The sequence below is a fragment of the Canis lupus genome, assembly GCF_048164855.1.
Source record: "Canis lupus baileyi chromosome 5 unlocalized genomic scaffold, mCanLup2.hap1 SUPER_5_unloc_7, whole genome shotgun sequence".
Lineage (NCBI taxonomy): Eukaryota > Metazoa > Chordata > Mammalia > Carnivora > Canidae > Canis > Canis lupus.
This window is the reverse complement of record NW_027326414.1, coordinates 202,370-217,411: the sequence shown is the minus strand read 5'-3', so window position 1 is coordinate 217,411 and position 15,042 is coordinate 202,370. Positions and strand designations below refer to the sequence as shown.

Sequence of the window (15,042 nt, the reverse complement as noted above, 5' to 3'; positions counted from 1 at the left end):
CAACTATACACACATAAATTTGACAATCTAGATAAAATGGACCGTTCTTTTAAAGTATAAACTATCACAACTTGCCCAATATGAAACACATAATTTGAATAGCACAATTATTAAGAGAATTTAATTCACAATTAAAAAACCCAAAACAGAAGTCTTTAGACCCAGATAGCTTCACTGTAGAATTTTACCACACAGAAGAACACCAAATTTTATATGATCTCTTCTAGAAAATAGAATAGGAGGGAACTCATTTTACAAAGCCTGATATCAAACCAAAGACAGTGCAAACAAAAACAAAAACCAATACAATACTCTCAAGATTGTGGATGCAAAAATTCTTAACATAATATTAAGCACATGTAATTCAGCTACCTATAAATAGGATGAGTGCACTATGACCAAGTGGGGTTACTACAGAGATGCAAGGCTGATTTGGTATTCAAAAATCAATCAGTGTAATCAACCACACTAACAGCCTATAGAAGAAAAATGACATGATTATACAATTGATGTAGAAAAAAGATTTGACCAAAATGAACACCCAAATGTGAATAAAAATGTTCAGAAAACCAAGAACAGAAGGGACCTTTATCAACTTGATAAAGAATATTTGTACAAAAACCTACACCATCATCATACTTAATGGTGAAAGACTAAATACTTTTCCCTTAAGATTGAGAACAAACAAGGCTATTGTTCACTTTGATCACTGCTGACCAATACAGCACTGGAACTTCCACTTCTAGTTGTAAATCTAAGAAAAAATACACAAGACTTGTATGCTGAAAACCATAAAACATTAGTGAAAGTAATCAAATACTTAAATAAACCGAGATATATAATATTCATGGATTGGAAGAGTCTACATAGTAAAAATATCAATTCTTCCCAAATTAATATAGATATTTAATGTAATTTCCAAGAAAATCATCAGTGATTTTTTTCTGTTGGAGATATAGCAAGATTATTCTAAAATTTATGCAGAAAGGAAAGGAACTAGAATAACTAAAAGCAATTTTTGAAAAAAAAAAAAGTGAGAGAAATCACTTTTCCAGACTTCAAAATTTACTATACAGCTACAGTAATACAGATTGTGTGGTAGTGGTAAGGGGCTAGATGAAAAGAAAAAAATCAGTGGAATAGAACAGATACCCAGAATAGCCCCACATATGTACACCGAACTGATTTTGAAGAAAGATACAAAAGTAATTCAATGGTGGAAAGATAACCTTTTCATTAAATAGTGCTGGAGAAATTGGACCTCCACTTAAAAAAAAACAAAGCAAACAAAAAAACAACAACAACTAAATCTTGACCAAAGTCTCACACTAAAAATAAGAAAAAGGCCATAGGCTTTATAATGTAAAACTATAAACATTTTTAGAAAAAATAGGTGATAATCTTAAGGACCAAGGGCTTCATGAGGACTTCTTAGACATGACATCAAAAATACAACCCATACAGGAACCTGGGTAGCTCAGTCAGTTGAGCATCCGTCTCTTGGTTTGGGCCCAGGTCACAATCTCAGGGATGTAAGATTGAGCCCTGCACAGGGTCTGCCTGCTTGAGACTCTCTCCCTCTCCCCTTCTCTTCCCCATGCACTCTCTCTCTCTTTATCTCTAAAATAAACATATTAAAAATAAAAACAAAACAACCCATAAAAGAAAACATTGATAAATTGAACCTCATCAATAGTAAAACGTTATTCTATGAGAGAGACTCTATAAAAAGGATGAGAAAACAACTTACAGGGAGAAGGAAATATTTGCATACTACATATTCAATCAAGGATATCCAGAATAAAGAACTCTCGAAACTCAACATTTAAAAAGTGATCTGATTAGAACATAAAAAACAAAAGACAAAGAGACATTTCACTAGAGAATATATATGGATGGCAATAAGCCCATGAAAAGATGTTCAACATCACTAGCCATTAGGGAAATGCTAAGACCATGATGAAATAATACTATACATCTTGTAGAATAGCTCAAAACCAAAACCAAAAAAAAGTTTGGATGCAAAGGCAAGGATGAGGATAAACTCAGTTTCCCCTAAGTGTTTGATGGGAACTAAATGGTACAGCCAGTCTGGAAAAGTTAGATAGTTTCTTAAAAAGCTACACAATTATTATGTGTCAGCAATTGGGCATTTATCTTAGAGAAATGAAAACTTCATCCATATAAAAGCCTTTATATGATTGTTCATAGCATCTTTATTTTTAATATCCAAAAGCTGCAAACAATGAAAATGCTCCCAATAGGTGAATAATTAAATAAATGATGGTACAACCACACCATGGAATGCTACTCAGCAAAAATAATAAATAAATAAATAAATAAATAAATAAATAAATAAATAAATAAATAAAATAAAAAAATAAAAAAAAAACGATTGCACTATGAACATATGCAACAACTTAGATGGATCTTAGGGGTATTATAGTGATGAAAACAAAGTCAATATCAAAAGTGTATAATTCCATTTACATGATATTCCCAAAATGATAAAATTATAGAAGTGGATAACAGGTTAATGGTTGCCAGGAGTTAGGATTATAGGGAAGAGGTGTGGGCATAACTATAAAGAGGTGGCAAGAGTGGCTTCCCAGTGGTGATGGAACCCTTCCACACACTGACTGACAGGGTCATCACACACATCTACATGGAATAAAGTGATAGAAAATGATACATGCACATTATATCAATATCAGTCTCCTGGTTTCAGTGCTGTAGGATAGTTATGCAAGATGCAACCACTGGGAGAAGCTAGGTGAAGGGTATGAGATTCCTCTGTACTATATTTGCAGCATTCTGTGAATCTGTAATTAATTCAAAATAAAAAGTTTTAAAAATAGTCAAATAAATCAAATAATTTATTATGTTGAACCCAAGAATATAGGATTAATGTAGTAGGGTGTCTTAAAGTTTCTTCTTTTTCTGTGTGCACAAACTTTATAATGTGAAATGTCTGCATTTCTTCCCACTACTACCCCAAACTTACTAACAAAAGTAGCTGACCCTCCTCCACATATGCCGCTTTTGTTGTCAAAATGAAAATGGAGTCAGAAGTTTACTAGCCTTCTATTGATGGCTGTTTTTTAAAATATTTTATTTATTTATTCATGAGACACAGAAAGAGAGAGAGAGGCAGAGACATAGGCAGTGGAAGAAGCAGGCTCCATGCAGGGAGCCCGATGTGGGACTAGATCCCGGGACTCCAGGATCACACCCTGGGCCGAAGGCGGCACTAAACCGCTGAGCCACCCGCGCTGCCCTGATGGCTGTTTTAATGAGAAATAACATCTATCACTTTAGGATTGGCAGTGCCACCAGTGATGAGTAAAATGAGGCTCAGGAAGATGACTTACCCTTGCTATGATAGGATTGTTCAAAAGTAAGAGATCAGCAAAGAGCCCAGTTCTCCTATCACTCAACTCATGGCAATTAGCATTAAATTCATTTGTTTACAGAGAGTTAACTAGTACCAATAGATGCCTGTGTTTCAAGGAACTCTTCACTAAAAGGATATCTTGTAAATATATTCAAAGAAATTCAGTATTATCATTTTTATAACTAGTCAATACTAGTTGGTCCAAGGGTCCAGTAGAGGACCCCGATGTAATGATAAGAACACCAGAAATTTGCATGCTATCTAGCCCACTGGGTAAAGGGTGGCTTTAAAGGATGGTTCCTTTTAATAGATACGTACCGAACTAACTGTGCTCTTCCAGGTGAAACAGGTGGTCCTGACCTTTCAAGTCTTCCTCTATGTTTTTTCTCTTGAGTGTCTCTTAGTAAGCTTTTGTGCCTAAAAATATATTAACATTTTAAAATTAACTTATTGTGGATTGATAGGAAATTAAAAATAGAAATGTACCTAAAGATTTCATCATTTTCATGCACCCGTGTGACATGTTTTCCTAATACAGAAAAGAACTGTATGAGTTTCAGCCTCATCTGACACCTGGGATGTCCCTTCAGTCTTTCAGGCACATTTTGGCCAGTATTTCTTTTATAAGGACCAAGTACTAGGAACTGTCACTCTGCAGGCCCCTTCACTCGGAGCCTTCTACTCTGGGCACATCCTGCCCTGGGTGAAAGTTGCCTGGTTACTTCCCTTCCCCACCCGACTCTGCCACAGGGCCTGGATCTGGTTTTCCAGGGATTCCCAGGTTTAGCGTGGTCCTTGGCACATAGTGGGTTTTCATTACATAGTGGCTAGGTAAACTCATAACTGAAAAATGCCAGGACGTGGGAAGAGTGGTATTTTAAGATTCACCTTCCAGCATAACAGAGCAGCCTGTGTATTTGTCATTTTCATACTCCTTCAGATAGGAGTCACAGAGATCAAACACCTCAAAATTGATGAGAATTAGAGGAACAAGAGCATCTCCTTTTTCCCCAGGACTCCTTCCATCTGCTCTCTGGGTTTGCTGGCAACATGTACTCACTCCGTGGTTCTCAGAATCCCTGCAAGTGAGGGTCCCCTGTGACCAGCTGGGAGCCACTTCTTGCTTTACCCAATCGGGGACCGCATGGAACATTAAAAATAGGCTGAAATTTGTAAGCTATATGCTAATTTAAAAAGTGTCCTTGGCATCTCCGACTGCCGGCTTTTATGAAACACAGGGCCTTAATCTGTGCTTAGGTACCTATTTATAGACGTCCTTAAGTGGAACTCGTTTTGTATGTCAGACATTCTTTAAATTAGTGTCTGCTTCACTTAAGCCTGTTAATATTTTGGAGGCTCTAGCCTTTCTGTGGTATTTACTTAAAGTTCTGTTAATAGATAAGATGCTGTCTCTATCAAGATTTCCCTGATTCACTTCACATAATTTTAATCATTCTAAATTCACCTAGCACTTAACTTCTTCAGGTCCCTACCACTGCGTTTACATTGCCCGTGAGATTCCTCCATGTCTTTTATCATCTTTTTCACGTGATATTAGCCCTGACCTACCAATTGAGTCAATGGTGCTCTTGCCTTCCCTTCTGGTGCCCACACATAAGCCGTATTCACGCCAAATACTTCTACTTGGAATATGAAGAGCAGGGAGGGACTGACTTGTATTATGGAGGGACATGTCAACATCTACTCTGGACTTTCTCCCATGACATAAACTAACAACTAGGCAAATGTGGTTACTGAGGATGTATCAGAGAAGCCCTCATGCAAATTTCTACATACTTTTTGAAATCAACAGTGGCCTTCCAGTTTAAAGTTGGCTCTAATCTCTTGGTCATTTGAAACTTCCCGAAGTTAATTTGGTTCTTCTCTAGTATATTCTTGCTTGAAGCAAGAAAAGCTTTAGGAAGGGCGTCTGCTTCTTCCTTCTTAGGTACCTCCTTAGGCTCTTCATTTTCTTTTTTCCATTCTTCAGTGAATCTAATATCCTTTATGTACAAAAAAAACAGTAATTTTTACAATGACATCACTTCTGAATTGTTTTGTGCTATCTGAAAATTAAAAAGTGATAACTTCAGAAAATGAAGTCTCTGATGCCTCTAACTTGTGTTGCTTAGTGACACACACTAGAGAAGGGCCACTTCAGGACTCAGGTCTCTATTGGAGTGACGTTGCCAGAAATGTGATGTTCCTAAGCTCCCCTCCCCACTGCAGCACACACAGATACAACAGCAGGGTTAGACCTACTCACTCCTCACTACTGCCAGACAGATCTAAACTCAAGGGCTGCCTGGGTGGTTCAGTGATTGAGTGTCTGTCTTTGGCTCAGGGTGTGATCCTGGGGTCCCAGGATTGAGTTCCACATCAGGCTCCCCGCAAGGGGCCTGCTTCTCCCTCTGCCTATGTCTCTGCCTCTCTCTGTGTGTCTTTCATGAATAAATAAAATCTTTTAAAAAAATATCTAAACTCAGATGCTATATTGACTGGGACACATCATGTATAAATTTCTGAAACAAAGGATTAAAAGCATATTTTGCAGTTAGCCAGAGATAAAAGACACATGACAGAGGAAGTCATTATATTTAAAAGACACATGACAGAGGAAGAAATATAATTATTAAGAAAGACTTATCAGAAACAATGCAAGCCAAAGGAAAAGAGAATGACATCTTTAAAATATTTTTTTTTAAAAAAGACCTGCCAACCCAAAATTCTAAATAGAGATTAAAAAAAAAAAAAAAGCTTTCAAAAATAAGGGCAAAATAAAGACTTTCATAGATGATCAAAACCAGAGAATTCTTGTTCACTTCCGGAAGGCCTGTGCTAAAGAAATGGCGATGAAGTTCTTCATTCAGAAGGAATAACATACCAGAAAGAGGACTATACCACATCTATACAAAGAAATGAAAATCTGTAGAAATGGTAAAAATATAAAAGACTCCTCATATTATTTTTAATCATTCTAAAATGTAATTGATTCTCTAATGTAAAAATAGTATCGTTGTGTTGAGGGGTTAATAGCATACAAAAGTAAAATGCATGACAATACTGCCAAGGGTAGGGAGAGGCACTGAAGGTTACTGTGGTAAGTTCTTAAAGTCTTTGTGAAATGGTAAAACAGTATTTAAAGGTGGGTAGGATAAATTAGAGATATACATTATGAGCCTTAGGGCAGTCATCATGAAACTTTTAAGAAGCATAACTGACAAAAAGCATAAATAAAACAATCATTTTTAAAGGCTCAATTAATACAAAAAGGGCAGGAAAAGAGAGAAAAAATAACAAAGAACAAATGAGACAAAAAAGAAACAAGTAGCAAATTAGTAAATTTAAATTCAAATCAATCCCTAGTTACATTAAATAAAAATGATTTAAAACTTCAGTTAAAAGAAACTGGATTGAATTGGATGAAAAAGGTATTTAAAAACCCACTTTCCATACGACCAATAATCAAAAAATGCAGGAATGGTTACATTAAAATCAAACAAAATGGACTTAAAAACAAAATATTATCAGACCTAAAAAGGGAGACACATAATGACAGTCAACACAACTCTTATTGTATATTCACCAAACAACAGAACTTCAAAGTACATTTAGAAAAAAATGTAACTAAAAAGAAAAATAGATAAGCCCACAATTATGAGACTTCAAAAACTCCTCTTTCAGTAATCAATAAAATAAGCACACAAAAATTAATAATATAGAGAACTGAGCAATACTATCAATTACATTGACAAAACTGACAATTATAGAACATACTACCCAATGGCAGCAGGACACATACTCCTCTCGAACAAAAAAGAAATCACCAAAATTGACCACATTTTGGTCCATAAAACAAACATCTACAAAGCTAAAAGGACTAAAATCATATGGAAAAAAAAAGAAAAACCTTCTCTTAATTCAATGGAATTAAACCAGAAACCAGTAAAAGAAAGATAACTAGAAAATCTTCAGATATATTAATGTGCCTGAAAACATATCAAAATCTATGGGATGTAGTTCATGTAGTGTTCATATAGAAATTTACAGGATAAAACTTTATAGTAGAAAAAATAAAGGTCTCAAATGAATGGCTAAACTTCCAAATTAAGAGATTAAATAAGAGCAAATTAAACCCAAAAAAATCAGAAGGAAAATAAAATCATCAAGAGCAGAAATCAAATAAAAAGGAAAGCAGCCAAAAAAATCAATGAAACAAATAACTGTTCTTTAAATAAAATCAACCACTTCTTTTCAGATTAATCAAGAATAAAAAGAGAGAAGACTCAAATGATCCATATCAGAATTGAAAGAGCAGTCATCACAAAAGATCTTCCAGACATTAAAGGATAATAATGGAATGTCATACTTGATGCCAATAAATTAGATAAGTTGGATAAAATGTAAGAATTCACTGAAACACACAAACTACCAAGGCTCAAGAAGAAGAAACTGGACTAGCTCTATATCTATTAAAGAAATCAAATTCTCAATATAAAAACATTCCAATAAAGAAAGCTACAGGCACAGATGGCTTCACTGGTGAATTGTATCAAATATTTAAGAAAGGAATAATATCTAATTTGTATGAAGAATTCTAGAAAGAAGAAAAGTAAGTGAATATTTCCCAATTCATTTTCTGAGGCCACATTACCCAGCTACCAACACCAGATAAAGATGTTAAAAAATAACTACTAACCCATATCTTTCATGATTATAGATGCAAATATCCTCAGTAAAATACTATCAAATTTCATCCAGTAATGTCAAATAGGGTAAGACATAATGATGAATTGGGATTTACTCCAGAATTACTCAAAAAAGTCATCAACAGACAAAAGAAGGATAATCGTGCAATCATCTCAAGAAATGCAATAAAATCACCACCTCAAAGCAGCAATGGGCTCATCTCCCATGGGTTAAGTGGAGGCCCCATGGGAAGCATGTAAGAAGGCACTCTCCCTCCCTATCAGCCAAGGTAGTGTCAGCAGAGGCTTCATAGGAACTGAACTTCCACCCCTGTCCAACGGTAATGAAGCATACTATTCCACCAGAGTTGTCAATGGAAAGTGAAGAACTCAGATCTTGCAGGACCTCCAGACTCCACCAGCAAAGTACCAGAGAAGGCCTGCTAAAACAAAAGATCTAAATAAAATCCATAGTTTCACAACATAATGCCCCAAATGTCCAAGACAATAAAAGATCATTCATCCTACCAAGAACCAGAAAGATCACAACTTGAATGAGAAAGGATAATGTAGGAATAATGTTTATACCAAGATGAAATAGATGTTGGAATAATTTGATATGAATTTAAAGCTGCCATCATAAAAATGCTTCAGTGAGCAATTTTCAAGACTTAAAACAAACTAAAAAGCCTCAACAAGTAAATAAAAGACATGAAGAAGAACCAAAAAGAAATTTTTTTATTTTATTTTATTTTTATTTATTTATTTTTTTTATTATTTTTTTTTCAAAAAGAAATTTTGAAACTGAAATTTATGAACCAAAAAAAAAAAAAAAACCTCACTGGATAGGCCTAACAATATGATGGAGAGGACAGAGGGGAAGAATCCATGACCTTCCATTAAATTACTCAGTATGAATAAAGAAGGGAAAATTCATTGCAAAAAAAAATGATAGAACCTCAAGATCTGTGAGGCCACAACAAAAATTCCAAAATTCATGTCATCAGAGTAACAGAAAGAGAAGAGGAAGGGAGTCAGACTAAAAATGTATTCTAACAAGATTTGAAATTTTCTCAAACTTGGAAAAAGACATAAATCTAAGATTCAAGAAGCTGAGGAAACCCTAAACAAACAAACAAAGTTATCCATGCCAAGACACACACACAAAAATCAAACTCGACAAACTAAAGACAAGGAAAATTCTTAACAGCCATGAGACATAAACAATATTTTGCTTTTAAGAGGAAAACAATTAAAATAATAACAGATAATCATGGAAGCCAGAAGAAACATTTTTTAAACACTGGAAGTAAAGAATTGTCAGCCTGGGATACTATATCCAGTGAAAATATTCCTTCAGAAATGAAGGGGAGGTCAAGAAATTCTCAGATGAGGGAAAATGAAGAGAAGCTGTCATCAACAAACTTAACCTAAAAGAGTAAGTTCTTAAACAGAAAGACTATGATAAAAGAAGAAACTTGCAACAGCAAAAAAAGAAAAACAATGGAAAAGAATAAAAGTGTAGGTAAATACAAAAGACATTCATTCTGCTTTTGAGTTTTTTAAATGAAGTTTGATGTTTGAAGCAAAACATAATGCTGTCTTATACAGTTAGCAATGAATATGGAGGAAATAAAGACAATTACAAATGAGAGAGGTAAAGGGACTTAAAAGAAGATACTTTTTTTTTTTTTTTGGTTACTAAAATTGTATTTATTTTTTCAGTCCCATCAGTGTAATAGTATTATAGCTTTTGCAAGAAGTTTATGTTGAAAGAGAAATGACATAAATTCTCATAGTATATTTGTAAAGAAAGACTATGCTGACAGTTTTTTTGTGTGACATCTCAGGGAGTTGCAAGGGATTAAGTCATACACAATTATTGTTTGAAGGCGACATGGTTTCTGTACTTTGCTCAAACTGGTATAATGTCAAATAGTAGATTATAATTGATTACATAGGTATATATGGTACAATACTCATAGTAACCACAAACATGCAAAATCTTTACAAAGAGGTACATTCAAAACACTATGGATAGAGGAGCAAGATGGCGGAAGAGTAGGGTCTCCAAATCACCTGTCTCCACCAAACTACCTAGAAAACCTTCCAATCATCCTGAAAATCTATGAATTCGGCCTGAGATTTAAAGAGAGACCAGCTGGAATGCAACAGTGAGAAGAGTTCGCGCTTCTATCAAGGTAGGAAGGCGGGGAAAAAGAAATAAAGAAACAAAGGCCTCCAAGGGGGAGGGGCCCCGCGAGGAGCCGGGCTGAGGCCGGGGCGAGTGTCCCCAGGACAGGAGAGCCCCGTCCCGGAGGAGCAGGAGCTGCACCGACCTTCCCGGGGGAAAGGGGCTCCAGGGGGTGGAGCAGGACCCAGGAGGGCGGGGATGCCCTCGGGTTCCCCGGGACAGGAACAGAGCAACTGCGAGCCCAGGAGAGTGCGCCGAGCTCCCTAAGGGCTGCAGCGCGCACGGCGGGACCCGGCGGGACCCGGAGCAGCCAGGAGGGGCTCGGGCGGCGGCTCCGCGGAGGGAGCTGCGGGGCGGGAGCAGCTCGGAGGGGCTCGGGCAGAGGAAGAGGCTCCGTGCAGAGGGGGCTGCGCGGTTCCACGAGCAGCTCGGAGGGGCTCGGGCGGCAGCTCCGCGGAGGGGGCTGCGCAGCCCGGGAGCTCGAATCCAACAGCGCAGGCACCGGAGCACAGGGCGCCGGGACACAGCCCAGGATCCGGCCTCCCCCCGGGACAGGCAGAGGCCGGGAGGGCCCAGGACAGCGAGGACACTCCTGCCCCGAATGAGCAGATCAGCGGCCCCGCCCCGGAGCCTCCAGGCCCTGCAGACAGAGTTCCTGCCAGAGCTGAATCCAGGTTTCCAGAGCTGCCCCGCCACTGGGGCTGTTCCTCCTGCGGCCTCACGGGGTAAACAACCCCCACTGAGCCCTGCACCAGGCAGGGGCACAGCAGCTCCCCCAACTGCTAACACCTGAAAATCAGCACAACAGGCCCCTCCCCCAGAACACCAGCTAGACGGACAACTTCCAGGAGAAGCCAAGGGACTTAAAGTACACAGAATCAGAAGATACTCCCCTGTGGTTCTTTTTTTGTTTTTTTGTTTTGTTTTTGTTTTGTTTTGCTTTTTGATTTGTTTCCTTCCCCCACCCCCTTTTTTTCTCCTTTCTTTTTCTTTCTCTTTTTCTTCTTTTTTTTTTTTTTTTCGTTTTTTTTCTTACCTTTTTTTTCTTTCTCTTTTCTTTCCTTCTTACTCTCCTCTCTTTTTCTCCTTTTCCCAATACAACTTGCTTTTGGCCACTCTGCACTGAGCAAACTGACTAGAAGGAAAACCTCACCTCAAAAGAAAGAATCAGAAACAGTCCTCTCTCCCACAGAGTTACAAAATCTGGATTACAATTCAATGTCAGAAAGCCAATTCAGAAGCACTATTATACAGCTACTGGTGGCTCTAGAAAAAAGTATAAAGGACTCAAGAGACTTCATGACTGCAGAATTTAGAGCTAATCAGGCAGAAATTAAAAATCAATTGAATGAGATGCAATCCAAACTAGAAGTCCTAACGACGAGGGTTAACGAGGTGGAAGAACGAGTGAGTGACATAGAAGACAAGTTGATAGCAAAGAGGGAAACTGAGGAAAAAAGAGACAAACAATTAAAAGACCATGAAGATAGATTAAGGGAAATAAACGACAGCCTGAGGAAGAAAAACCTACGTTTAATTGGGGTTCCCGAGGGCGCCGAAAGGGACAGAGGGCCAGAATATGTATTTGAACAAATTCTAGCTGAAAACTTTCCTAATCTGGGAAGGGAAACAGGCATTCAGATCCAGGAAATAGAGAGATTCCCCCCCTAAAATCAATAAAAACCGTTCAACACCTCGACATTTAATTGTGAAGCTTGCAAATTCCAAAGATAAAGAGAAGATCCTTAAAGCAGCAAGAGACAAGAAATCCCTGACTTTTATGGGGAGGAGTATTAGGGTAACAGCAGACCTCTCCACAGAGACCTGGCAGGCCAGAAAGGGCTGGCAGGATATATTCAGGGTCCTAAATGAGAAGAACATGCAACCAAGAATACTTTATCCGGCAAGGCTCTCATTCAAAATGGAAGGAGAGATAAAGAGCTTCCAAGACAGGCAGCAACTAAAAGAATATGTGACCTCCAAACCAGCTCTGCAAGAAATTTTAAGGGGGACTCTTAAAATTCCCCTTTAAGAAGAAGTTCAGTGGAACAGTCCACAAAAACAAAGACTGAATAGATATCATGATGACACTAAACTCATATCTCTCAATAGTAACTCTGAATGTGAACGGGCTTAATGACCCCATCAAAAGGCGCAGGGTTTCAGACTGGATAAAAAAGCAGGACCCATCTATTTGCTGTCTACAAGAGACTCATTTTAGACAGAAGGACACCTACAGCCTGAAAATAAAAGGTTGGAGAACCATTTACCATTCGAATGGTCCTCAAAAGAAAGCAGGGGTAGCCATCCTTATATCAGATAAACTAAAATTTACCCCAAAGACTGTAGTGAGAGATGAAGAGGGACACTACATCATACTTAAAGGATCTATTCAACAAGAGGACTTAACAATCCTCAATATATATGCTCCGAATGTGGGAGCTGCCAAATATATAAATCAATTATTAACCAAAGTGAAGAAATACTTAGATAATAATACACTTATACTTGGTGACTTCAATCTAGCTCTTTCTATACTCGATAGGTCTTCTAAGCACAACATCTCCAAAGAAACGAGAGCTTTAAATGATACACTGGACCAGATGGATTTCACAGATATCTACAGAACTTTACATCCAAACTCAACTGAATACACATTCTTCTCAAGCGCACATGGAACTTTCTCCAGAATAGACCACATATTGGGTCACAAATCGGGTCTGAACCGATACCAAAAGATTGGGATTGTCCCCTGCATATTCTCGGACCATAATGCCATGAAATTAGAACTAAATCACAACAAGAAGTTTGGAAGGACCTCAAACACGTGGAGGTTAAGGACCATCCTGCTAAAAGATAAAAGGGTCAACCAGGAAATTAAGGAAGAATTAAAAAGATTCATGGAAACTAATGAGAATGAAGATACAACCGTTCAAATTCTTTGGGATGCAGCAAAAGCAGTCCTAAGGGGGAAATACATCGCAATACAAGCATCCATTCAAAAACTGGAAAGAACTCAAATACAAAAGCTAACCTTACACATAAAGGAGCTAGAGAAAAAACAGCAAATAGATCCTACACCCAAGAGAAGAAGGGAGCTAATAAAGATTCGAGCAGAACTCAACGAAATCGAGACCAGAAGAACTGTGGAACAGATCAACAGAACCAGGAGTTGGTTCTTTGAAAGAATTAATAAGATAGATAAACCATTAGCCAGCCTTATTAAAAAGAAGAGAGAGAAGACTCAAATTAATAAAATCATGAATGAGAAAGGAGAGATCACTACCAACACCAAGGAAATACAAACGATTTTAAAAACATATTATGAACAGCTATACGCCAATAAATTAGGCAATCTAGAAGAAATGGACGCATTCCTGGAAAGCCACAAACTACCAAAACTGGAACAGGAAGAAATAGAAAACCTGAACAGGCCAATAACCAGGGAGGAAATTGAAGCAGTCATCAAAAACCTCCCAAGACACAAGAGTCCAGGGCCAGATGGCTTCCCAGGGGAATTTTATCAAACGTTTAAAGAAGAAACCATACCTATTCTCCTAAAGCTGTTTGGAAAGATAGAAAGAGATGGAGTACTTCCAAATTCGTTCTATGAAGCCAGCATCACCTTAATTCCAAAGCCAGACAAAGACCCCGCCAAAAAGGAGAATTACAGACCAATATCCCTGATGAACATGGATGCAAAAATTCTCAACAAGATACTGGCCAATAGGATCCAAGAGTACATTAAGAAAATGATTCACCATGACCAAGTAGGATTTATCCCTGGGACACAAGGCTGGTTCAACACCCGTAAAACAATCAATGTGATTCATCATATCAGCAAGAGAAAAACCAAGAACCATATGATCCTCTCATTGGATGCAGAGAAAGCATTTGACAAAATACAGCATCCATTCCTGATCAAAACTCTTCAGAGTGTAGGGATAGAGGGAACATTCCTCGACATCTTAAAAGCCATCTATGAAAAGCCCACAGCAAATATCATTCTCAATGGGGAAGCACTGGGAGCCTTTCCCCTAAGATCAGGAACAAGACAGGGATGTCCACTCTCACCACTGCTGTTCAACATAGTACTGGAAGTCCTAGCCTCAGCAATCAGACAACAAAAAGACATTAAAGGCATTCAAATTGGCAAAGAAGAAGTCAAACTCTCCCTCTTCGCCGATGACATGATACTCTACATAGAAAACCCAAAAGTCTCCACCCCAAGATTGCTAGAACTCCTACAGCAATATGGTAGCGTGACAGGATACAAAATCAATGCCCAGAAGTCAGTGGCATTTCTATACACTAACAATGAGACTGAAGAAAGAGAAATGAAGGAGTCAATCCCATTTACAATTGCACCCAAAAGCATAAGATACCTAGGAATAAACCTAACCAAAGATGTAAAGGATCTATACCCTCAAAACTATAGAACACTTCTGAAAGAAATTGAGGAAGACACAAAGAGATGGAAAAATATTCCATGCTCATGGATTGGCAGAATTAATATTGTGAAAATGTCAATGTTACCCAGGGCAATATACACGTTTAATGCAATCCCTATCAAAATACCATGGACTTTCTTCAGAGAGTTAGAACAAATTATTTTAAGATTTGTGTGGAATCAGAAAAGACCCCGAATAGCCAGGGGAATTTTAAAAAAGAAAACCATATCTGGGGGCATCACAATGCCAGATTTCAGGTTGTACTACAAAGCCGTGGTCATCAAGACAGTGTGGTACTGGCACAAAAACAGACAC

General features: G+C 37.8%; 1 protein-coding gene across 18 annotated transcripts in view; it reads right to left on the bottom strand.

Annotated features, from left to right (window-relative positions):
- The window catches only part of LOC140629452 (outer dynein arm-docking complex subunit 2-like), a 274,074-nt gene that overhangs the window by 195,262 nt on the left and 63,770 nt on the right, over nucleotides 1-15,042 (bottom strand). For all 18 annotated transcript variants that reach the window (XR_012027288.1, XR_012027289.1, XM_072818933.1 and 15 more), the window contains 2 exons: nucleotides 5,192-5,397; nucleotides 3,713-3,811 (listed from right to left, as the gene is read on the bottom strand). Coding sequence is in view for 16 of the 18 variants with exons in the window: in XM_072818933.1 (XP_072675034.1) it covers nucleotides 3,713-3,811; nucleotides 5,192-5,397 (305 nt within the window). In the remaining 2 variants the exon portion in view is untranslated. The remainder of the gene's footprint in view (nucleotides 1-3,712; nucleotides 3,812-5,191; nucleotides 5,398-15,042) is intronic.